Source organism: Rhipicephalus sanguineus, chromosome 5 (assembly GCF_013339695.2).
Source record: "Rhipicephalus sanguineus isolate Rsan-2018 chromosome 5, BIME_Rsan_1.4, whole genome shotgun sequence".
Lineage (NCBI taxonomy): Eukaryota > Metazoa > Arthropoda > Arachnida > Ixodida > Ixodidae > Rhipicephalus > Rhipicephalus sanguineus.
Genome location: NC_051180.1, coordinates 146,947,050 through 146,973,211, shown reverse-complemented (window position 1 = coordinate 146,973,211; position 26,162 = coordinate 146,947,050). Strand labels below are relative to the sequence as shown.

The following is a 26,162-nucleotide window of genomic DNA, read 5'->3' as shown; positions in this document are numbered from 1 at the left end:
CGAAGGTACCATTGCCTGAACACCACTTGCCCCAACCCGTTTTCATTGTAGGAAAGATGAGATAAGCTTATGAACCGCAACAAAAAAAAAATGTATTTTAGTTCATTCTCATTTTTTGTTTATTAAAAAAAAATAGTGTTTTAACTTATCTGATGAACTATGTCAAGAACGGTATGTAACGTCGCTTCAACAGGCCATAGGGGAGTGTTTTAATGTTAGCACAAAGGAAATGCTGCCTGAAAACAGATTGCCTTCACCTACGTTAATTGTGCCAGAGGTATAAGGTAGGCTCATTAACCATTCCAAATACATTCAACTCATTCTTGCCCATACAAGATTCATTTTGAAAAATTAGCTGCTCAATTAGGCCAATAATGGCACATAAATTTCAGAATGGGCTATGAGGAATCTTTACGTGAATTCGTCACTGCCTGAATCTGCATGCAAAATGAAAAACTTCAGCCTTAGATAGCCTAGTTTTAGCCGTAGCTTTAGCCTTAGCATAGGTTGAAGGCCCCTACAGCCCTACACAGCAATGAATACCAATTAGTCACATGGTTTCCAAAGTATGCATGTTCATGTTCAAAATATTCCCACTTGATCAGGTATCTGTGTGCAAATGCATTTGGGGGCACATACCTCATGTATTTCTTGCATTAGATGTAATTTCTGCGACAAAGCTACCAAGTGCACATTGTAGCAGCATATGGTCAGAGTTTTGCTCTGCATTCCCAGCACACAAACCCTTCTAGGCAAAACTAGTTTCTTTTTCTTTAGAAAAATTCAACAGGTTAAGAAGAATGCAATGCATGTTTAATTTGATATTAAAGTTGGCCTGCTGGTGACAAACCAGACTTCATTAATAGACAGTGTCATCACACAGCACATGCCAAAAATATGGCAGTGTCTTTTCGTGGACAGTTAGAGACAGTGCCTTCAAACTGAAACTTCCCGTTTACTGTGCAATTGACAGCATTGGGCTCTTCACTGTAGGTTACTATGATAAAATGAGATCAGTAGGACAGTAATGTCAAGTCCACTCAGTTTGCGATGTGTTTATTTCTGGTCTATCCTCATTGTAATGTAGCTACCGTGATCAGGATTGACACCAAACTCTGCAGTGTACTGCTTCTGTGAATAGACTACCACAGCATCGATAACCACAGCTGATGAGCGAAGAAAACAGTGCAGCGACCCAATGGGCTTTACAATTTATTGTCAACTGTTCACAACACTATGAATGGGAAGTCGAGTCCGCCAGTAAGCCCACCAGCAGAGTGCGGACGAAGTCTCCCACATTCACTCAATTCCTTTTTTACACGAGGCAAGGGGTGGGGGAGGCGGAGAAAAAAAAAAAACAAAAGCTTTTTCGGAGCGTCGCCACACGATGTTTGGAGTCTTGGGGACACTGCTACATGGTGAGTTCCTGCAGGAAAGAAACAAAACAAAAACCTTTCAGTATCTCACGTAGCGCTTTTTTTCTCTGCCAACCACAGTAGGATATCAAGTGCGATTATCGGCTGGCAGTGCAGCTAGAGTAATATTGGGTTTTGCTCCAAGCAATGGTGCTTGAAACTTTGCTTAGTGACAAAAGTGTCCATCAATGCAGATTACACATGACAAACCACATAAGCAGTGAATTAAGGGAGCGGAGCTTTACCTAAGGCCAACACTACTTTCTTTACTTAAATGGGCCCCGCAACACATTTTGAACATAATCAGAAAGCAGTGCCCATCAGTAATCGAGGCTCATGTGAATATGTGGGCCAAATGTCACTGCACTGCATGCAGCAGGGAATTTACAATTCCATGTGAAAAAACAGCCAAGAATGGCTTTCTCTCTCCTTCGCATTGTTGTCACCAACTACGCAGTGAACTACACAGCGAGAAGGCACGACATTTATGGGCCTATTTCATGAACGGTACATAAGTGAACAATATCACAGGCCAAGTACAAAGTCGTGCAAGTACTGTAGCCACCATGTGCTACAGTCGAACCCCGCTACAACGAAATTGACGGTGCACAGAAAGAATTTCGTTGTAGTGAAATCGAAGAAAATACAGCTGACCTGAGCTAGTAGAACAGAGAAATTTTTATTTCGAAAACTCAAAAAGTGTCGGCTGCTTCCCCTTTTTTTCCCAGCAGCGTCTTGGCGCGATTCTCATACATGCATGGTGTTGCACGCTGAAACAACGGCTTCCGCGTATGAACCAAACAGAGGCACGGGTGCGCAACCCAAACTGCACAGTTGCAATATTATGCTAACACAAGCTATTCGCTGACATTCAGGTGTGCTATTGCGGAGGATGACTTATGCCTTACCCTATGCTATTCTTATTACCCACCACTCGCGGCTGGCTCGAACGCGGACGAATCGTTGCTCCGATCACTGGCCACACTAGCCAAGTGTTAAAAGCATTGACATTGGAAAAGGCATCATTCTGCGATTGCACCCCAGGCTGCAGCGTAGACAACTGAGCTTCAGCTTCGGATTGTCTGCGACTAAGAAGCAACTCAAGCCAGATGCAAAATCGGGGCAGTCTCATCGCCGTCGCTATCAAGCAATGCGGCCCCCATGCTCAGTCAACAGCGACGGTTTCTGGTGGTGCCATCACGCGATTTCGACATTGTAGACGTATATTAATGTTTTAAAATGCACCAAAATGTTCGAGATTGTGTTTATTGCATGGCAAATTGAATTTTTGAGCGTGGAATTGCATCGTCAAATTTTGTTGAAGCGGAACGGCAAAAGAAAAGTGTTCATTGTGGTGAGCATATTTATGCATCAACTCCTATGGACTGCGGACGGGGAACCGAGAATTTTTCATTGTACCGTAAATTTCGTTGAAGCGGCGTTCGTTGTAGCGGGGTTCGACTGTAGCACCATGCACGCCTGGACTAGAAGTAGCAGCCAATGCATAACAAAACCTCAAGGCCATGATGCATGACAGCATAACTTATAGATGGCACACTGCCCCTTTACCATCCCCGTGAAGATTCCAGCGCACTTTAGGAATGAAAGGAGTGAGAAAGCACCCTGCTCAAGCGGCACCTCTTCTTATAATTGGCAAAATCAAATTTCTGTAGCAGGAGATTTCAGAGGCAACAGGTTCCAATACAGTCTACTCTTGTTAGAACGAACAGCAATAGCCCGATGAAAAGGTTTGTTTTATAATAAGAGGTCTATAATAATGGCACGAGCATAAGAATAGCTAGTATCATTGTTGGCAGGCTTGTATGTGCTGCTGTACCACTAGTGGCAGGTTTCTGTTACAATATAACGTGACAATATTCATTATTGTGGCTGCAGTTGATGGTGAAAAGACATATTTTTGAGTCGCCAAGTGCAAGTACCGCAAAAACTGAAATATAGGTCGGACCGAAATATAAGTTGACTTCCCCACTTCTAACTACTAAAAATCAAAAAAAAAAAAAACCTACATGGAATGGCCAAAGTATCAAAAGGCGCCTTTACCGTGAAACAAACGCAATTTCAAATGGTGCACCAGTGAAAATGCTATTTATTTACACACGTGTTTACATGTAAGTTCCACGTGGCAGAAAGCCGAAAGATGGGCTCAAAAATTATCTTCATAAAACGTCGCAACCGTCTTGACAGCTATGAATGTGGATGCACTTTGAGGTCCCCGGTAGCAATCGCAATGCGAACACGGCTCCCGGTTAAACTGTGCAACCTCCATCTCCAGCTCTAGATACGCTGCAGTCTGGCACCGAAACTAAAGTTTTCTTCTGATCGCTGCGTGTCGTGATGTGATCCTTCAGCGTCCACCAGTAGTGAATGCTTCTGTGGTGCACTCGATCTGCCCGCTGATCATAGCCATACGTGCTGTGCCGCTGTAACCAGAGCTGCCGGCATCGCAGAAAGCAACAAAGAAAAGAGTATCCAGCGAGACTTGAGCAGCGAGAACACCCGTGCAAAAATACACTTTGTGACTCACGGCTCCCGCTCGCGTTCACGTGCGCTAGCATCCCAACACACCTTTCACACACTTCAGGCTAGATTTCTTCGTGCCTTCGCAAACTCGATCGCTGTTTTCTTGCACGCTACGGTGAACTGTCGCCGGCCACCGGTTGACAACAAGAAAAAAAAAAAAACCAAATCGATTCACAAGACAACAACAAAAGCGCAAAATGAGGCCACCCATGGCACAAAGCTGGTACAGTAGAACCCCGCTGATACGTTTTTGAAGGGACCGTAGGAAATAAACGTAAGAGACGGGAAACGTAAGAGACGAAAAACAGGAAAAACGGCAAAATATTTAGTGGTATGAATTTTATTTCAATTCTTACGAGCAGCACGAAAATTGGCGCGCTCAGCCGCGATCTAGTCGATGGATAGAAACGCGGAGCTTAGGACGGCCTCATCCACAGAAATGTAATCAACGTATGTGACTTTTTTAACACCAACAGCTGTAGGCATGAAAGAACTAAGCACACGCAATCACGACCGGCGCGGCGAGTCCGACCGCGAACCGCACGCATGACCATGCGAGCATGCGAGCTCCAACCAGCTCGAACTCCTCCCGTTCTCCGACAAATAACGATGATGATGAGTCTACGCCAACGCGATGGCAGAAGTGAATGCCAATCTCGAAGGCCTTGCTTTCGCAAGCAGTTACGTCATACACGCCATGTTTGTGAAATACAGTCAAACCTCGTTAATACGTACCCGCTTTAAACGTACTAACGGTTAAAACGTAGTTGCGACGAATCCCCGACCGAGTCCCATAGAGCCCAATGCATTCGCTGACCGCTTAAGCCGTAGTGGTTCGCCCTATGCCTACCAGTTAGTGCGTACCCTGCGTACCGCGATAACTTTTTGTGCCATAAAATTTTACTGCGCCGCTCAACTTCCCGACGCCAGAATGTGCCGCCAAAGGTCTTCCGCCTTTTTGAGAAGTGCGCAGATCAGTCGATCCCCGATTCCGACTTCCGCGCGATTGCGGCGACGTATTTGCGGGTAAGCATCGGGAAAGAACGAAGGCGAGGTGGCGGCCACCGACCTATCGCCGACAACCTTATCGCAATAAGTATCTTCAGCTATCTGCTCGGGCACGCGTGCGGCGCAGCGCTACTTTTTAAGCCTACTGCACGCTTTTATTAGGCGACAACCTGAACGCGCTGAGCCGCCGATCGCTGCCGGTTCGTTGCGCGCAGCCGTCTTCAAGGCTGAAGTTGAATTAATGGCACAAATGCTCGGGCAGGGACGAAGAACTTCAGCCATGTACCAACTAGCCCGACAGCAAACGCTACTAAGCCGTCATCAGGCGCGCACCGCTTTGTAGAAGCGAAAGCAGATCGCTGTTGCGTAGTTAGCGTTGCGGGTCGCGGGCGCCGAGAAACCTCGCTGCATTGACGCTATCACACTAAACGCACGTGTACAATACAGCAAGCGTAGCGCGGTTGTAACCATACTGCACGCTTTTATTAGGCGACCACCCAACGCGCCACCGTCCGCTGCCAGGACAGCTAGAGCATCGCGGAGTGCGCATCGCTTGCATGAAGCTCGTCATCGCTGCGTTAACCGAACAAGCTACTCGCCGCATATGTGCACGATCTGGAGCGAAGTGGGTACGAACAACATTCCCACTATAAATGCGCGCGTGTGGCACAGCAAGCGGCCCGGTAGTGACGGCGTGAGCCAGGTAGGCGACGCGCTGCACGCAACTAGCCGGGAGGCGATCGGCTCCACGCGGCCGTACCGCGTTTCACTGGAACCGCGTCAGTTTTCGTTTAGTAGCAGATCGCGGTTAGACGCACGCACATATACCGCGGAAAGCAGGCACTGTCCGTTCTGTTGCTACGTCGGTCACTGCGTTGACCGCGTATCCCGGACCCTGCAATAGTTTCGAAATGCTCTTCGGCGTCGCCACTACGCGCTATCGGGCGGTCGTGCGAGTGTGCCAGGATCTTTTCTCCACTTTCGCAAAAAGAAGGAAAAGGCTTTGCGGTGGGTACTTTAGGCAATATTTGCTGTGGCACTCTATTTATTTGCTGGCGGTGATGGCGTACGCTAGGAAATGCAAATTTGTACTTGGGTGTTTAATGCGTACTACCGTTTAGTGCGTAGTTATGCCGCGTTCCCTGCAGGTACGTATTAACGAGGTTTCACTGTACAAATCTCAAAGGCAATGCTTTTGTCAATAGTAAATGCCAATCTCGAAGGGCTTGCTTTCGCGAGCAGTTACGTCATAGACGCCATCTTTGCAATTTGAATCTCGAAGGCCATGCTTTTGTTTGCATCAATTGAAAGATTCTGTTGCTTGCGACTCTCATGCGGCTAATATTACGGTCAAACGAGGCCAAGCTGCGTGAAAATGCACCATGGCCGCTCTCTTTGGTAGTCACTCGGTCGGCTCCGAGCGCACTTCGCGACGTATCATACGAGAACGTCCAACAGTTACGACGTAACAGCCGTGAAAACACAGCAGTGAGGAACGTAACAGCGGGTTTCTACTGTAGTAGAGAAAGCGACGTCGATGATTGCGATGACGATGGAGGCAGTTGACGTTGCCCATAGTGGCCGGACTTGTGAAGTTTGTCTGCCAATGACCGGTATATAAGACGGGAGTCAACATTTTAGGGCTGCTTTTGAAAAAAAATTCAACCTATATTCCAGTTTTTACAGTACAGTCACAAATCAAAACGCCAAAAGATCGTGGAACCAACACTGCATGTTTGGAGTACCACCGGAACACTGCCAAAAATTGTGACACAAAACAAGCATTCACGAACAAGTGCAATTGTACTTCACACAAATACAGCAGAGAAAGTTGGTTTGGTGTATCGCGAACTGCATCTACGCTTACATGTAACAAGGTAGACCTCATCGTAACTTGCGCATGACATATGACTCAGCAAGGAACGAGTGATTGCAATGTGCGAGCGATGATGTTTCTGGCCTACAGACAGCTGAATGCATCCAGCATTTCATTCGTGAAATCTCATGAATGCGAAAGCACCTCTGAAAGTTATCTGCCGAGAATAAAGCCTCAGTTGCTTATCACAGGACAACGAAATCATGCCAACAACTGACAACACATTGTGTGATCAAGGTCAGCTCAAAATGCCTGGAGGCCATAAACATTGCCAACCACAATTTAAACACACCGTGGCTAAAACAAAAAGACATTGGTGTAGTCAAGTCTGTTGTGTTTTTTATGGCGTGGCAAAGGTACGGTTTCTACACCTAATTTGAAGCAAAAAAAGAAAAGAAAAATCCCACCCATTCTGCCCGCTGTAAAAGATAGTCCTTTAGCACAGTTCGTTAAAACAAAGTTTCGCTGCATTAACAAAATTCGTAAACAACAGTTATATACAGTAGAACTCCGCTGATACGTTTTTGAAGGGACCGTAGGAAATGAACGTAAGAGACGGGAAACGTAAGAGCTGAAAAACAGGAAAAACGGCAAAATATTTAGTGGTACAGAATTTTATTTCAATTCTTACGAGCAGCACGAAAATTGGCGCGCTCAGCCGCGATCTAGTCAATGAATAGAAACGCGGAGCTTAGGACGGCCTCATCCACAGAAATGTAATCAACGTATGTGATTTTTTTAACACCAACAGCTGTAGGCATGAAAGAACTAAGCACACGCAATCACGACCGGCGCGGCGAGTCCGACCGCGAACCGCACGCACGACCGTGCGATCTCCAACCAGCTCGAACTCCTCCCGCTCTCCGACAAATAACGATGATGATGAGTCTACGCCAACGCGATGGCAGAAGTGAATGCCAATCTCGAAGGCCTTGCTTTCGCATGCAATTACGTCATACACGCCATGTTTGTGCAATACAAATCTCAAAGGCTATGCTTTTGTCAATAGTAAATGCCAATCTCGAAGGCCTTGCTTTCGCGAGCAGTGACGTCATAGACGCCATCTTTGCAATTTGAATCTCGAAGGCCATGCTTTTTGTTTGCATCAATTGAAAGATTCTGTTGCTTGCGCCTCTCATGCGGCGAATATTACGGTCAAACGAGGCCAAGCTGCGTGAAAATGCACCATGGCGGCTCTCTCTGGTAGTCACTCGGTCGGCTCCGAGCGCACTTCGCGACGTATCATACGGGAACGGTCCGACAGTTACAACGTAACAGCGGGGTTCCCAATACATTGTATCCTATGGGAGCTATGCCGGGACCGGCGGAAAACGACATAACAGCCGGGAAAACGCAGCAGTGAGGAACGTAACAGCGGGGTTCTACTGTACATAAGTTTTACACAGGTCCTATGCAACAAGCACAGAAAATAGTAATTCCACTATATGTAGTCCAAAAAGTGTTGTGAGGTCCCTTAGGAACACAATAGTGAAAGCGCATCTGGTTTCACAAAAAGAACCAATTTCTATCTGTCTACTGAAGATCAGCAACTTCAAAACGAAAAATTGGCTTACAAAGCTTACACATTCCTAAATCAGCACCAATAACAGATATGGGAGTTGCCAAGTGGCCACAGCTTACCATAATTGCATTGACGATGTCGTTGTTATTGTTCTTGAGTGCCCTGACTGCTTTGACTCGAGAGACGTTGGCTTGGGACATGACGAGTTCAATATCCTTGCCCTCCACTCCTGCCTCGTCCACCTGGAAAGATAAAAAATTTATTTTCATAATTTGCTCATAACTGGCCGCAGCTTTCCAAGATAGTAGCATTAACGACACAGTACACACATACCCTACTCATTAGTTACATGGACAGTGGGACATATTGGTCCTACGCAGCGACATTGATGGAAACCACCAGAACATTTCTTTTAAGGGGAGACGTGGCGCTTTAAAACTTTTTTTTTAATTCTTGATCGATTTTGATCGAACTTGCGGAGTTTAAGAATGTTTGTGTGCTGATTTCAAATATTCAATTGCTGTTTTTCTATGATAAGTGGTTTCCAGGATATCACTAACACCTACTTCTTTGTTTAAGGCCTAATTAGCTAATTAACCACAACCTGCACACCAATGTACAATCCACAGAATACATTTAGAATGTTTGTAATGTGTCGTAAAGCATAAATCATTGCTTTAGGACATTTCCAAGCAGAGTTGTGGGCTGTTGCACCCAATTTAAAAAACACTCCAATTAATACTCAAAACAAAACCTTGATTTACAACATTTTCTTAAGAAAGTACTATAACAAAATTTGCCTTACGACACATCGCATTTATTTATCTTAGAAGTGAAAAAGAAATCATAATGATAACCCAGACAGAACAAAAGATATCGCTCCTCCATTACAGGAAGAGCATGAAAAATTGTTTGCAGTTTGCCCTCAATTTAAAGGGCAGGATGCATGGTTTTGCTTTTTTAAAGTAAGATGTGGATAGAAGACGATGGTATGGAGCAATGAAAATTTGGAATTAGGTGCACAATGATGTCAGGAACGTGCAGAGATGGCCAGCGAAAACTGGATTTTTTGGTTGATTTTCATTCCCTAAGTGCCACGTCCCCCCTTAAGGGGAGACACTGGTCTCGAAACGAAAAGTTTTATTATTGGAGATATTGTAATGAAATTGGGTGTGTATATGTATTTCTTCCTCCTGTTTTCAAAAATATAATTAGTTTTCATGTACTTCAATTAGTTATCAAATTGTGAGAGCATAAGTGAAATCTAATTAGGTAATTTCTTACGGGTCATTAAGACACTTTCCCTCAGTATTTTTAGGTTCTGTTTAAGATGCAGCTGTAGCCAAAGACCTGCCATGTGGAGCTATGCTATTTATATTGTCACTGAGATATATCATCATATAAGAACTTTCAATTGTATTGACATTGTGTAATCTTGAAATGCAATTAGCTCACATTATTGTTCACAAAATTTCATATGTTCATCTTAGCCACAAAAAAATAGCATAGCTCCACAGTCCTATTTCTTACGAATTCAACGGTATAAAATTTATCAAAATTACCTTACAAAAACATAATGAAAAGATCCGTAAGGCTGGTCAAGTTGGCAAAAAATGTGAAGCTGAGAAAATCGCGTTTGAAGATTGACACGCACTGTATAAATTTCTAAAAGGAACCTTTAACCATAAATTTTATTCACATGTTCCCCATCTGTTTCCCTTCAAAACAAAACAGAAAGTGTCTTGTTCCACCCAAGGAATCATATCTAAAAAAATTTTCCAATGTGCAAAGCATGATCAAAACCCCACCATGACAAGCGGCTGGGGGGTTCTGGAAAAGCCATGGGGTATGAGGCTCAAGCGACTGGCTGCTCATGTCTTTTCAGTCTTTAGGAAGAACCTTCTAGATGTTAGGCAGCATGTTACCCTGGGTAATAGGTTGCTATGCTTGAGAGAATACCTTCAAAGTAGTCCAGGACTGTAATCTTCAGTTGCACCCGTTTTGTGTCTCCTTGCAAGAGTCTTTTTTGTGTTGGTGCTCTTCAGATGAGTTGCATTTGCCTTGCGTAAACGCAGAGAGTCTTTTTCTAGGCTGTGGTCCCAGGGCACAGCCGAGACAAAAGTTTGAGTAAACAACATGGTCAATTACAAGGCCAGTGTAGAGCTCAATGATGCAGCCCACACCTATGTGTGAGCTCCGACCTCGCGTCATCCATGAGCCGTCGAACACAACATCGATGTTCCCTATGGGGTTCAGGAAGTCTGTATACAGCTCTTTTATTACTGCCACACTAGCAGCTTCACTTTCAGTCGCTGTGTTTTCGCAGGCTTTCACTAAACTTTTTAGGTGTCCCTGAAACGTCTTGTGGTGCAAGCCTCGGTGCGAAAGGTTCATACACGCACAAAAGTCCGAAAGGGCAGTAACACCTTTGCCTATCATCTGTATCCCCTTCATGGCCCTCATGTTGACTTCGAAGGGAGTGATGGTGGCAGTTCCGCTCACTCTCGGAGAAGAAAATTGCTTCTTCTCGAAATCACAACTGCTGCAAGAAAAAATAAGCTTTACCGCAAGGCCGTACTCCTTGTCCGTTGCCTTCCTCACGCTGAGACTTTTTGCGTCGCATTTGTCGCACTTCGCTTGTGCAAAAAAGTTATTCAAAACTTTCATATCGACGAGCAAAAAATCGGTCCCGGCGTCACCGGTCTGGCACTCCGCGCTTACTCCAAGAAGGTCGAACTTGCGCTGGGTAGCCGACTTTCCAGACAGAACGGTCTTCGTTTGCGCCGATCTCTCAACTCGCTGCGCCTGCTCCGCCGTTGAGTAGTACGCGGCATCAACCCGAAGTGTTTCGCTAGTCGAACTTGGTCCCACGGTGTCGTCAGTTGAAGTTCCCGGCAGGTCCAAAGGGTCCGGCCGCGACTCCAACTCCGCTGCCGACGGTGCACTTGTAGCCGGCGCCTTCTTGTTCCAAGCCCGTTTTTTACGGCTTCCAAAAGCTCGTTGCGTCGATGGTTTCAGACGAGAGTCTCCAGGCATCTCGATCGCGTGGAAAAACTACCGGCACAAAGTAGAGACACGGTCCGTCGAGAAACACGCACGATCGCAAAAGCAGGCGCACACAAACGGACAGCCACGGCGGAGAACCAAACACAAAGAAAAAAAAAATGACGTGTCGGTCGCGCCAGCCAATGGGAGACTCGGAAAGGCGCGCTTGAAAAGCGCGCCGCGTGAGAGCCAATCAGTGGCCTGGAAACGACCTTCAGAAAACCCGCGACGGCGGCCGTTCTGCTTGAGCGACGCCATTTTGAGATGGCGCAAAATGTGCACAAAGAAAACAGCTTCAAATCTAGCCCAAGATGGCGGCGCTCGGCCCGCTGCAACGCTCATGGCGCGCGCGGGAAGTTCGAACAAATTTCGTCCTTTTGGGGACATTTTAGTGCTGCCGGGGTGCTTTGAAAGCCGATTTTATCGCGTTTCCCGACCGAATTTAGCGTTAGCAATTTGAGAGTAGGTGCTCAGAAGTACAAACGCCTCGAAAATAAGCTTTGCGAAAAATCTATTTTTTGACCATTTTTGACCGTTCCAAGACCCGCGTCTCCCCTTAATTCAATGCAGTCGGTGACCATTTATTCGGACATGCCAGTTTATTCGGACACATTCGTGGCACCGCCACTCGCCCCTCTGAAGTAATGTTGAACTCGCAACCGAAAATTCAGACGCCCCAAAGTGCGGTGTTCGATTTTTCGGACTTCGGCTGGCGGATCGAGTGCAACGTTGAACGCCATGACAAGCTCTAAGCAATGTCTGCAATATTTCTGCTAGGTTGCCAGCACTGAAAATGTTGCGCTGGCCATAGCTGGACATCGTGCTGGTGTCAAAATCCACACAGAAACTACCGATCTCGAAGGCTGTTTGTTGGCAACACGTAACGGTTGCCTTTTGGCTTTAGCCAGTCAAGAATCCATTGAATGGCTACCACAGCCAAACAGCAGGACAAGCCAAGCCAAGATCGGAATCTGCTCGGCGCGGCATTTGAGGCTTTGAGGTGATTGACAGCGCGTACGAGTACGACGTGGATCCCAACTCTGACAAAGAGGGTATGACAACACGAGCAGTGCAACATCAACTAGCCCAACGTCGTTCCCGTTTGGTGCTGTTTGCGTTGTCAGATGCTTCTGCGGCTAGGCCTGATCTGCGTCCCGAGCTTTGTGTCATGCTCCCTTGTTTGCTGCTTGGCGCGAGAGGCCTGATCTGCTCCGACGCCACCCGTTCCATGTGCGCCGTCGGAACTAAAGAAATGCGGCAACTACAAGGCCCTGACGATGGCCAAAGAAAAGCAGCGATGCCAGGTGAAAGGCAGCTGACCTCAATCTGAAGTTGCTTGGGAGTTTTGGCCGAGTAGGGCGATGTGATCATCAGTCAGCTACTCGAACCATGCATGTGGACAGTGACTGCCGTGACGTGCCTCCCACACAACAGCCATCAAATGCGGATTTAGCGTAGGCCATTGCAGTGCTACTGCGTACCTACAGGGGTGAAATGCAGGCTGACTTGGTCGCACGTAAAAGCGTGCATGTGTACAGACGAGCACTGACAAGTTTTTGCCGGCCGCTGGGCCAATAAAAGTGCTTTTTTTCTGGTGAATCCTTATTTTCGGACTCCCAACTATTCGGACATTTTGGCAGTTCCCGCATAGTTCGAATAAACGGCTGGCGACTGTATTCATCAACAACTTAGAATGGCTGCAGTGACCACTTTCTTCCTTTTCAACTATGCTTCATTATGTTTTTCATGTTTCTTCAAGCTACAATACTGAGAGGCTTCAGGCGACACATACTTTTTGTTTTGACAGATAAAAAAATGCCACCAGTCGTAATGTACACTCCAACTAGAGCAACAAAGCATAGTATTCGAGAGTGGGGGCGTGGTATTTGGATATCGTCTAGTTTTGTTTTCTTTTTAAATTGTGCGAGTACACTCCAAGGTTAAAAACCACAAAAGCCCATGTACTAATTTTTTAATGAGCATGCCAGTTTATCGCTGACAGGGACCTTTGGTCAAGATCAAATCAACCAGAGATAACGAGCTTTGCTGCGTGATGAGTGGACAAAAAAAAAAAGAAAGCCGACAATAAAATCCAATCCAATTTCTTCTTTTTAAATGCCTGCATAATGAAGAACTTGTTCACATAGGTATGCTTCATGTTGCGTTTTATAAAAATAATAATGGACTGAAACTTCATGCAGTTGGTACTATGTGTGCACTTCCCGTTAGCCTGTCATGCAGTTTCCCATTCCCAAGGATTGTAAGAACTGTTTCATACACAGCGTGGCTTGACGTACCTCAATGAAAGAAGCAGAACTTCTTGAGACAACTGGTCCAATTATAACTAACTTTTTTTTTTTCTCTGGCGCAATGTGGCCTTACAAAAACCACAAGGAACAAGAGAAGCATCAGCAATATGGCAAAGCAAATAAACAACAACAAAAAAGGACTGCAACGAACCTCTTCCTCTTCTTCAGACTCCTCTTCGATAGGTTGAGACACTGCAGCCTGTGCCGGCTCGCCCATCGCAGCACCAGCGTCGGGTGCCTTGAACTTCTCGGCCGCCGCCATCTGGGCTTGTTGACTGAGGTCCTCAATCTGTAGAGTAAAAAGAGCCCCCAGGTGCAAAATAATTATAACATTCAAGCCAGCATTTTAATATCTGCTTGCATTAGCATGCAAACTTGTACAAACAACAATTTAGAGCAAAACAGTACTAAATGCCTGCTCCTGATTCAGAGATATCAAATCAAAAGAGATACCAAGTCAACGGAAAAACAAAACAAAAATTGTATGAAAATAAAGAACTACAGAAAAAGCTAGTTAATTCTACCCCCCTTAATTAGGAAAATAAGATAATTAGGACTGTTCCTCTGGTCCTGGGGCAAGCATACGCATTGCTTAATAGCATTATTAAAGTCATTAATTCGGTCACATTTGGCCGCAACCCAGTTAATTCGTACAATCCTCAGAGCACGCCAAGCGCGAAGCACTGCAAAGGAGCGAAAAAGGCGTTCGTGAACAACCGAAACAGCCGCGGCCCTTCAGAAAGGCGTGGTTGCCATCCACTATCTTAGGACAATCGCATTTTTGGTGACCAAGGCTTCAGTGGCTGCAGCAAACTTGTTTCGTTTTCAATTTTACTCAGCGCAAGTGCACCGCATCAGCACTATCTATGATTGCGTTGAGAGCGACTGGGGTCAAAGCTACCACAAGCATGTAGTTTCGTTTTCATCGCTTGCCTTTGGAACTGCGGAGGCGCCATCTACAACGGCAGATTAGTGATCCAGGTTTATTTAGCAGCAAATGCGCCGCTCAGCAGTTTCGTTTTGACTCTGGACGAAGGCCGCACGTGTGCCATCAGAACTGCGTGGACGCTATGATCGCGTTTTTAGTGGCACAGTTTCATCCACAGCGGATGCAGCACTCCGTAGCTTCGTTTTGACTTCGGGCATGGAGCCCGCAATGTCAGAAAACTCAAACATGGTGGAAGCGTTGAAGATGAAGAGCTTCAGCCGCGGTTCGCATGTTGGAATAAAACTTGTTTGCTGCATGGTAATGAACGACTATCATTCGCCGGCCATTTCTCCAATGAAAAAATAATTGTCACATGCGCGTGACAGTGGCGGTACATAAGGATGGGTTCAGAGCACGTTTCGGCTCAAGACACAGGGTCTTCAGCCACGGTAACATTGCGAAAGAAGTCATGATTGACGAAAATTGTGGCTTTTACACTACTAGTATGCAAAATAAATACTGGATTTACATATTCATCAAGAAAATGAAAATGCACTGATGTAATCGACACTTGCAGTGTTCCAGATACTTTCGATAATTCAGCATTCGGCTATTTCGGACATTTTTTCCCTGTCCCGTGAAATCCAAATTAACGAGCTTTTACGTACTAACTTGAGAGTGAAAATAAACAACTGGGTAGATGTTTACAATTTCAAATGGCAAACATATGCAAGGTATATTTATCTGACTGCTTATTGGAGTGAATAATTCTTGAGTACAGTTGCAGATTGATTTTCTTGATGTGGCAAGTACAGACTTACTGTCACAGAGCTACGACCTGCCTGCATAAACTAAGCACTGACATTGTGATAAGAAAAGAATAGATATCAGTAAAAAAACATTTTTTGTACATTGTGCCAGTACTGTTCGCTTTAACGTAAGTTCAGCCCAAAGATGTTCTTTTTGAAGTCGAGATGACTGCCAGTAGCACTGTCACAACACACACCTTGGCCTCTCCGAAGACTATGTAGGTGTCTGACGCCGGGCTTTTGTAGACGTCTGGCTTGGTGATGACAAAGAGGATGTTTTTGGACTTTCGGATGGTCACCCGGCAGACGCCCTGCACCTGCTTCAGTCCCAGCTTGGACATCAGCTTGCGCGCCTTCTTCTCACTCCGACTCTGCTTGGCTTTGCTGACCAGCTCCTCGGTGATGCCCGCAGCCTGCGCAATCTGCGAGGAATGCGACAACGTTGAAACACTACATCCAACATGAATGCATCAGAAGAACCTGCGCATCGCCTTCCTAAATGCTTGGAACATTTCAGTGCTGACTTCACCTTTTCCCACACAACCTATGAAGAACTGTCTGTAACTTTTAATAATAATATCTCGGGTTTTACGTCCCAAAACCATGATATGATTATGAGAGACGCAGTAGTGGAACGCTCTGGAGATTTCAACCACATTGGGTTCTTTAACGTGGAGGGCTCCGGAAATTTTGACCATCTGGTGTTCTTTAACATGCACAGACTTCGCGCACAGTACACAGGCCTCTATTCGCCTCCATCAAAATGCCAAGCACCGTAACCGCTACACCACCACGACAGATGCTTGTAACCCTTTCAGACATTATTTATAAAGAACTGTCTGTGAATGCATAAAATTTACACATTATTTCAAGGCAATTGATATTCTACTGCACCAAAAATAAAGCCGTAATACATTTAATTCTGTTTTATAGTAAGTAGTCTTAATTAAATTGTAATTAAATATCTATTTATCTTTTATGTTCTGTTTTCGCATAAATAACATCAAATCTCAGACTAGAAATATAGTGCAATTTTGTTTTTTGCTTATATTCATTTCACTCAAAGAACAATTTTGATGTGGCACGCGGAAAGCAGAACGTTGACTGCCGACATGTTGAACATGAAAGTGCCTCTGGCGAAGAGGCCATATGCAAAAGTGCACTGCAAAATGAAGTTAAATGAGGGAGCATTTATTATGCAGGAGGTTCAATCCGCCCAAACTTCAATGTATCTTGCTCTTTCTTAGCCAGTAGTCGACGCAAACAATCCGTGTACACAAATGAGTACAAAGTGCTTCAAAGCATTAAGCCCACCCATTAGGTAATCTGCTCCATTCTGTGAAGTCATCCATGAAGTGGACAGGTGAATGAGGCAAGTGGTAGAGCATGTGCTTGATTTACAGGAAATATGCTCAATGAAGCTCTCTCGTGAACACAAAGAAAAGTTCAGTTAACTGTTGATCTGCCCATGCTTCAGTAAGCAAGTCTTTCATGCACCTTACCTGACTTTGTCCAGTCGCCTTTCCAATGTCATCGTCAAGTTCTGGCGCCGTGTCATCGCTGCCGGAGTCGGTGTCACTGGCTGAAACAGAACATTTTTATTTTTTTCACACTTTAGGTCAACGAAAGCGTCGAGCAACTGAAAACGCTATGCTGAACCACACGGCTTTGGAACATTCACTAACATAACACGGCCGCGGCCAAACAGCTGCACGGAGATCAATCACAACGGAACACTTATATTGTTCGAATAAAATCCTAGTCTAAGCATACAGGATTCACAGGTGGTGAGCACACGAACGCGTTGGTTACGTCGTTAGTAAAACGCCAAGAGGCCTACCTACGTACGCGTGAGCAACCGCGAGTCAATGAACTACCCACAACAATCGCGTGAAACGACAGACCCATATCGTCTTACGGTAGTACCGCAACACCAACTATGGTTCCGAACACCGGTATTGAACGGCAAGAACACCTCCCGACACTCGATAAAAGCCTAGCGACACTCGACGCACCTCCTACGAAACACGAGGCAAATGCACTCTACTCACCGTCCTCCACAGTCACTTTGTCCTCGACTTTTGGCTCCCGCTTGGAAGAATCCTGTGCGCTGAGTTCAGGCATGTTTTTGTGTTTGTGAATCTGCGCAAGCACGATCAAGAGTGATAGAGCGTGAGGAAAAACCACGGGCGAGTCAGTTCCACCGATTCGCATAAAATAAAACAGAGCGTTCATGCACCCGTAATCAAGTCAGTTGACGCCGGCGGTGGTGTATCGCAGATACTAGAGCCGGTGACTCAGCTGCCAATTTTATCTGCTTTACGGCACATCGATTATAACGTCATGGAAAGTAACAAAACATAGAAGCCTCCCAATTTCTGTTTTAACAGTTACTCGTCATCCTGATTTTAAACACGATTTTCTACAGCGCGACGCCAAAATGAATGCAGGGCCGCCGATGCCTAAGACGCGCCATGCCAAAACTCGGGTACGCCTAGGCGTCCGCTCGAAATTGTAACTGGAAGCAAAGGACTGCGAGTGATCCTACCACACAATTTACTAGTCGGCGAATAAAATTTCACCAATTTAACGATGACAATGGATATAAATTCACTTACCTGCAGCCGGCTGCAAAGGAAACGGGATGTCACGCACAAAACATGCGACGAAAAGGGCCTCTGTCGGCACAATGCCGAAACTATTGCAACATTATAATTATTTTTGACATATTATTAAAATATCTGAATTGTTATACTAAATAATAAAGCATGTAGCCGTCTTTGAACGTGTTATATTGCATTTACTGCAGTTGAAAATTTTGATCACGCTTGCGTAAAATCTTAGTAGCGCTAGAGTGGCGCCCCCTAGAAGATGAAGCAGCCGTATTGACTTTGCGCGAAGTTTGAACGTGAACCAAGTGTTTGCCCGATTCAATAATTAATTTATTTGTACTAAAGGAGGCTGTAGCGAGACATAAAGGGTCGCAAAAGACAGAACTGCCTTTTGCGAGGGGGGGGGGGGGTGAAGGGCGGCTGCCTTTCCTCCTCCCCTATTCCCCCCTTGTTCGCGAAAGCAGTAACGAGCTTTTTCCTAGAAAGCAAACAAGTATCTTTTTTCCTTCTTCTACCACTTTACGTGCCTAAACCACAGGATGGTTATGAAGTACGTCGTAGTATGGGACTCTCTATTATATTCGACCACCACGCAGGGTGGAATTTTCCTTTTTTTTTTTTTTAGCACTCACCGAAATCCAAGTACGCGGGTGTTATTGCATTTCGCGCCCATCGAAATGCGGCCGGTAGTGGAAGCCGCACACTCCAGCTCAGCAATGTACCACCTCAACTGTTAAGCGACCACGGTGGATGAAACCTATAGGATGATTTGGTTTTTAATCCTCCTTGGTTTGAACAAATGTCCAACATACACACCTCATTTCAGCGAAAGCTTGATTTCACTGAAGCTATCCCTATAGAAATAAGCATATCTAAGGTATCGTTCGTAATAACGTTATGATCAGAAATATAAATACGTTGCATTTTGTGGTAAAACTAAATAGCTTCTTGCTGCATACATCTCTTAATTCTGACTACCCCTTTCGCGAAAAAGCGAAAAACGCTCAAAGACTTTTCGTATTCGTGACCTCATTAATTGCGTAAAATTCTCCCTGTGTGCATTTGCATGAATTGGTATTTGAAGAACGGTGCAATGCATCAAAATTGGATGGAATTACACGGTGAACATGATTATAACAACGGCGCTCGTATGTATGGAATTTAGTTATACGTCACATCGCTTCACGAGAGCTTTGAGCAAGAGATTTTCGTAATCAATCAACCATTTATTTTACGTGCCCAGGTGCTGGCTCGTGCGTCAAATAAACAAGTTAATAACAATAAACAATAAAAGGAAGAATCTACAGGAGAAAATACGAAGAAAAGGGACAACAAATGTAAAAAAAAAAAACATCGCCTAGGCACTCCGTACGAGCGAAAACCAGGTTAACCAGCTCAGCTGTAACGTGCAGACCCGGTGTTTGTCACTATAGATTAAACCTGACGGTTCATTAAAGTATTTCTCAATTATCGGTTACGTCTGTCCAGAAATCTTAATTTGTGTTTGCTGCCCGTGTGTTCCCTTCTTCGTTTTTAGTACACTAGTGATGAGGGATTTGCACAACCTCTGTGACACATACTTGCTTGCTTGCTTGAACCTCTTCTGCTGGCTCTTACCCACAAAGGGGGATTGGCCATGAAACCGGCGGTAAACATTACATGGAAATTTAGAATTTAGACAAAAGTAATTGAATTAATCGGACTACAAGCGAGTATTGAAAATAAAATAAGAATCTTTGGGTTATGTGCCAATAGAATGAGAAAACAACCTTAATATCGAAAATAATCAACTAGAGAAAAGAATTATAAAATACCAAATTGCAATAGGAAATAACTTAATAAGGAACTCTTCTTGTGTCTCGAAGAAATTCGCAGACAGCTATGCAAACGTTCCTGTTGCTGTGGCCCAGAGAAGACGCCCCAAGGGAAAGAATATTTGCATAATCTAGAGGAATGTTCAAATTTCTGAATAAATATTCGAAATGTTTTTTTTCCTGTGACTGGAGAAACGACGGCAATGTATTAAAAAGTGATCAATGTTTTCAGGCTCTTGACATAAAAAGCAAAGAGGGGACGGAACAAGACCAGCCCTGTGTAAATAAAAATTTAGAGGAGGAATACGGCATCGAAGTTTAGTAAGGGATACCTCCAATTTGTTTTTGCTCGGAGATGATCTCTTCATTTTCAGTCAACCAGTCGATAGTAGTGGGGCCTGCCCAATTTCTGTGGCACATTCATGCTAGGAGTTTCTACGCCTATAGGACGGACGAATTTTGGTTTCGCTTAGCCTTGTAATAGTTAGAACGACAAAGCATACTGATACGCGCATACTTGTTTTTCGTACGTGAGGATCTAGTATGACCTTCTAAAACCCGTTTACACGTGTTATCTCTCTTCGCAGGCCGCGCCTGCATGAGTGCGAACCTTCTAGAATTTTCCCGAATAATCTGTTAAGAAAGCATGGACTACGTACGTTACGCGAGTAACAGGAACGCTGGCATGCGACGGAAAAAAGTCGCCCGCATCTTCCCACGGGGGGAACTCGAGTAAATGCGTCGCAGAGTGGTGGGGGCATCGCGTGAATGTTGCGTGATTGGGTATGATTTGGGAATGCTTAATTGTTACACGATGCGCACACTAAGTACGACTTGAACGGCTCCAGCGTGCACGAAGTTCCGGGTCCGCAGCTCGCTTCAAACGCTTGCGTTCAGCGTCTTATGCTCGTCTCTTCGCAGCCTTGTCTTCTGCGTTGCTTTGTTGCTGTTGTTGACGCCGACGACGGTGAGGGTGGGGTAACGTTGCCTTCAACGAGTAGTGGGACGCTGATTGAAGGTACTGTTGCTTCCATCGCGTCTACTCGAGTCAAGCAAAGCGTCAAGTCAAGCGAAAGCCAAGTAAAGACGCCCTTGACTGAATTCCGAACGCGCGCTCCGTCACACCGCCCGCGTTCGAGGGAAAGGAGGGAGGGAGGGAGAGGAGAGACTTGCTGCCGGCACGAGACGAGCCGAGCATGCGCAGTGGGGGTGTGGACGGCGCCGCCGACGCCGCAGGTGCGATTAAGAAATGCTCCGCATTTAAAAGCCGACGCATTTCACCGAAAATCAGATTATCGTCGACTGACGACGGTGCTCGCACGCTGTCACTTTGCCGCGAGCGTTTTCGTTTTGCTGGACAGAGGTTCGCCCAATAAAGAGTTCATTGTTTACCGGTTTGGCTGCTACGTTCTTACCCTACGCAGCTACGTGACATCCGTTAGAGGTGGCTCGCTGTTCATGCACCGGACGCCCGCGACGCGCCACGAAAGACGCCCACGCCGTGAACAATAAAATGACGCCATCTCGGGTCATTGAGCTACTGCCGCAGGCAGCAGGGACTAAAGAGCAGGGACTACTGCCAGGAAAAGGTAGTCTTTCCGACAAGGGCATGAGATCCAACAACCCACTCTAGTTCAAGATTATGCCATTCGGTCCTTGTTCGGCACTTGCAATGTTGCAACGCGTAATGGACGCGTATTGGCGTGGTGGCCTATTTGAAATGACAGACTTTTCTCGTCTCCTCGGATGATGTCGCTGCGTTTGCCTCAAACTTCGACGAATATCTCTGGCGCCTTGAAGCAGTATTTCAAGCAGTAAAGACTTCCAGGCTCACCTTGAAGCCAGAAAATTGCCGCTTCACGTACGAAGAGCTCTTGTTCTTGGGCCACACGATTAACGAGTCTGGAGTCCACAGCTTCTGTCATTAACTTTTCGCCGCCCGCCGACATGAAGACAGAAGATTTCTTGGTCTGTGCGCCTATTACAGACGCTTGGTCCAGGACTTCACGGATTGCCGAGCCACTGATTCACCTCACGAAGACTGACGTCGAGTTCATGTCGAAAGCGCCACAGGTGGAAGCATTTCTGGGACATAGGACGACGCCTGCAGTCGCAGCCAACACAACAGAAGAAATATATGGAAAGGCAATGATGATAAAGACTGTTCACATACGAGAAACCCCAAGGTAAGCTGAAAAGAAATCGTACTGCTATTAATAATAATAATCATGAATGAATCAATAATTTTCAGCCTGCATGCTCAGTCGCTTATGTACAATGAATGCAGACTCTGAAAAATATAATCACAAGTATAACAAATGCAAGGGCGTAGCCAGGAATTTTTTTTTCGTGGGGAGGTTCAATCTCACCCTTTATGTATGTTCGGGCGTGCCTTTGTATATATATATATATATATATATATATATATATATAATATATATATATATATATATATATATATATATATATATATATATATATATATATATATATATATGACCCCCTCCCCTCAGGGATGCAACGTCATGATGCACAGTTCATATAGTTTGTCGCCTCGTTCCGTTGAATCCGACTATAGCCCTGGAGCATCCGCGCATTGCGTATTCTTTGAAAACGTCAGCTCGCCTCGAAAGAAAACGTTGTATATCTTGCACCTGCTGTATCGTTTTCAGTGCGACAGAGCCGCTACTTAGAATGGGCAAGCTGTCAGCGCAAGATGCATCGTCCGTAAACTTTCCGCCGCACTGGGGCTTTATCATGCATCAAATGGTGCTGATTTCATCCACGACATATTGTTACTGGCGGAATTAAGTTTGCTTTAGCATAATTTTTTTTCTCAGCTGCCATATACAAATATACTCCATGGCGTATTTCCATACATGGATTTCGATGCTGAATATTACATGATAACCTTCTTGCTGATGCTTATCTTGTTAATAAAGGCTTTCGTGCATTCGTAAAAATAAAACACAATTTTAACTTCGCTACTACATAATGTAGCGGCATTTCGATGTGAACAATCAGAACACGCGTTATCGAAAGAAAAATTCTCGTGACTAAAAATATAGAATGGCGTCTTCACTTAGAAGCATAGGTCGGCAAACTCACTCATGAGTCAACTCACTCAGACTCAGATCGAGCCGTGAGTCCGAGTCCGAGTGAGCCCGGTTGAGAAAAATTTTAGTGAGTCCGAGTCCGAGTGAATCCGGTATAGGGAAGTTTTGGTGAGTCTGAGTCCGAGTGAGCCCTAAGCGCAAAATATATTTCGTGAGTGAGTGTGAGTGAGCTCCACACTTTTTTGTCGACATATATGGTTCTATCTACGCAACTTCATCATTACTATCAGTTTTATGTCGGCTCACCTTTATACTCCCGCCGACTCACACATACTTCAAAGCACTAGCGTTCATGCGCCAGCTGAATATTTAATAATCAGAGGCATAAGTAAAGGAGAAGGGGGGGGGGCAGGTTGACCTCCCCCCCCCCCCCCTCAAACTCTTTCAAAGGAAGTGCTTGATAAAAATATCTCGTATGAGTCACCACTTTCACTAAAAATGTCCTTACTGGATTGCAACCACTGATAACTCATATTTGAAGGTTCGAGATCAAAAGGCGCCAAGTAGAGCACCAAATATGCGAGAAATTGGTGTTAATGGCATTGACACCATGGTCAAAACCACATACGCTAACGGACTCATGAGTCGACTCACTCAGACTCAGATAGAGCCGTGAGTCCGAGTCTGAGTGAGTCCGAGCGAGTAATATTTTGGTGATTTTGAGTCCAAGTGAGTCTGGCAGAGAAAAATTTCAGTGAGTCTGCGTCGGAGTGAGTCTAGCTGAGAACAATTCTGGTGAGTCAGTCCGAGTGAGCTCTAAGGGCAAACTATATTTCATGAGTGAGTCTCAGTGAGTTCCACATTTTTTGCCGACCTACGCTTATAAGTATAACGAGTAGTTTTTAAAGCTTTCTTGACAACGTTGCTTCAATTATATTGTGTAAATACTTCACCTCAACTTCTGTATGGGGTCGATGAGCGGTTGCCGTCACCGCTTGGTTGCACTGAAGGAGTTTTTTGCCGCAGCGCCCCTCGTCCTCCTGGTCGCGTCAAAAAGACAACAAGCTTGGAAATGGATGAAAAAAAAAAACATGGCTGATCCCTCCGTCATAGGAATCGGTATAACACGAAAGTGAAACGTGTCTTCACAGAAGTAGTGCTTATTGTGTAGTGATATATGAGAGCTTGTACAATGTCTATTCGTGTTTGGCAGCTATAGCACCGTTTGACGTGGATGCACCCATGTTGACAGCATGTCTCTATCGCGACGACTAACGCCCATGATCATGATTAAACCGTTGTGGTAGCTGACGGTGTGAACATATATTTGGACACAGCGAATCGTGAATCCCGCGTAAGGATGATATCAACAAGCTCATAATCAACACTGGTACCCGGTATGCACTTCTTGAAAGCGTCGTCAATTAAGGAGAGAAACGTCACGGCGTGCGCTTTCTAGTAATGGGTAGCCGACGCCTGTGCTCATGCATACACTAACACACACTGCGCTTCAGCAACACGGGAGGTAGAGGTTCGTAGCCTGAGCCTCAAACGCGTGCGTCCCGCTAGTTTCTGTCTCGCAGGCGCTGCTCTCGCTCCACCATAGGAACGACATTCGCCGGTCGAAATCGCGTCGTTTCTGCAACGCATATTGCAGCAGTTTTGTTAGTCGGTGCTCTCGCAATTGAAGCAGCCGGCGGCGGAGAAATCCCGTTGGTGCACGTGGAAGCTGCACTACTCCGATGAGCCGACGCACACTAACACGAAGCCAAAGGCAAAGAACGTAACTGCGTCAAGGGTGCCTCGGCGACGCCAGCGCGGCCAGTCTACCTCTCTGGTATCGAGACGCTTTAACCATGACCTCCGATATCGCGTGCAATCTCGGAGTAAGCGCTAGTAAGTGTCGATCGTGAAGCATTACTTCTTTTCACATCTCACAGACGGCGGCACTGCCCCGCTCCGCCTGCCGCGAAAGAGAATGTGTGAAAGATATAAGGCGCGTTCGCGCCGTGTCCAGCATCATCCGAGTTAGCTTAGTCGATAGGGCGTCGGTCGCTTGCCGTCGCGGCCGCAACGTCGTGGGTTCGATTCCCAGCGGGGTATCTTTTTCTTAGTTTTTTTTTCTTTCTCACCCGTTGGCGTCCATTTTATCAACGTCATATCCGTGACGGATGTACTTGATGGACCCCGGCATAAAACACTTTCGTGTTAAAATAAAAAAATAAAATAAAGGGGTGTCGCGCTATCACAGGGGTGTCGTGCTTCACACATTCCCCCCTCCCCCTTTCGGCCTTTGGTGCCGAAAGGGGTGGGGGGTGCCTTCAGCAATGAATCAACCATTTTATTTAACGTTCCATACAACAACCCTAATGTTATAGTGCTGGCTAGTGCACCAAGTAATGAAATCAGTAATAATAAGCAATAAAATTAAGTCAGTGCACTGATTAAGTGTATACAGGAGCAAATACGAACAAAATGGACAAAAACCATAAGAACAGAAGGTCCGAGATCGACAAAGCGTAATACTGATACGCGCATACTTCTTTTTCATTTATGGTGATCGGGTTTGATCGGTTTGGCCTTCTAAAGCCTTTTTGCACGTGCAGTGCCTCCTCTATAACTTTCAGTGCCTGGTGGATGGGGAGGAGAACAAAAGGCGCGACCGTCGGCGCGAGTACAACCGGTCACCGCCAGGCGCCGCCACCCAAACAGGGTTTCGCGGTCTTTCGCTCGCTGCCCGCGCATCACTTGCGCAGATGTTTCGTTTCCCGATTTTCTCGACTTCAGGATATCTGAGATGCTGACAATGATCGGTAGAAGCAAGGCCTACTCGACCGCTAAGCTCTTGAGCTCTTGAGACCGATTGAGTTCGAAACAGCAACACCTCTCGGGTGACTGATTTCTTTTCAGGGGGCATAAGAATGTCATCGTTAAACTGTGCGTTCCGTGAAGATCTTTCATTGCAGTGGTAGCAAAAGCACGCGTAGCACAAGTAGTCCGTCTCACTGGCAGTCACTGACCTTTCGGGCGTTAAACGTTTCTTCAAAGCGTATATGCCTATAGGTCGGTAACTCTACGAAATTTTGGCTTCTTTGCAATAATTAAAGGAGTACTGACACGATTTTGAGACATCGAAAAAGGGACATTTTTTGTTTCGTTGGTTTGCAGTGTCAACGCTGTCCACACACTGGAGTCGGAGAACACGTATAAAATATTTTAATTTTACT

General features: G+C 45.5%; 1 protein-coding gene across 1 annotated transcript; it reads right to left on the bottom strand.

The window, feature by feature from the left end:
• Positions 1-1,199: 1,199 nt before the first annotated feature.
• Positions 1,200-18,154, bottom strand: LOC119394320 (nascent polypeptide-associated complex subunit alpha). The gene is made up of 7 exons (XM_037661610.2): positions 18,072-18,154; positions 17,505-17,595; positions 16,956-17,035; positions 15,651-15,875; positions 13,868-14,005; positions 8,482-8,604; positions 1,200-1,426 (listed from the first exon to the last, which is right to left on the bottom strand). The coding sequence occupies exons 2-7, from the start codon at positions 17,575-17,577 to the stop codon at positions 1,412-1,414; spliced, it is 654 nt and encodes a 217-aa protein (XP_037517538.1). The 5' UTR covers positions 17,578-17,595; positions 18,072-18,154; the 3' UTR covers positions 1,200-1,411.
• Positions 18,155-26,162: the final 8,008 nt, after the last annotated feature.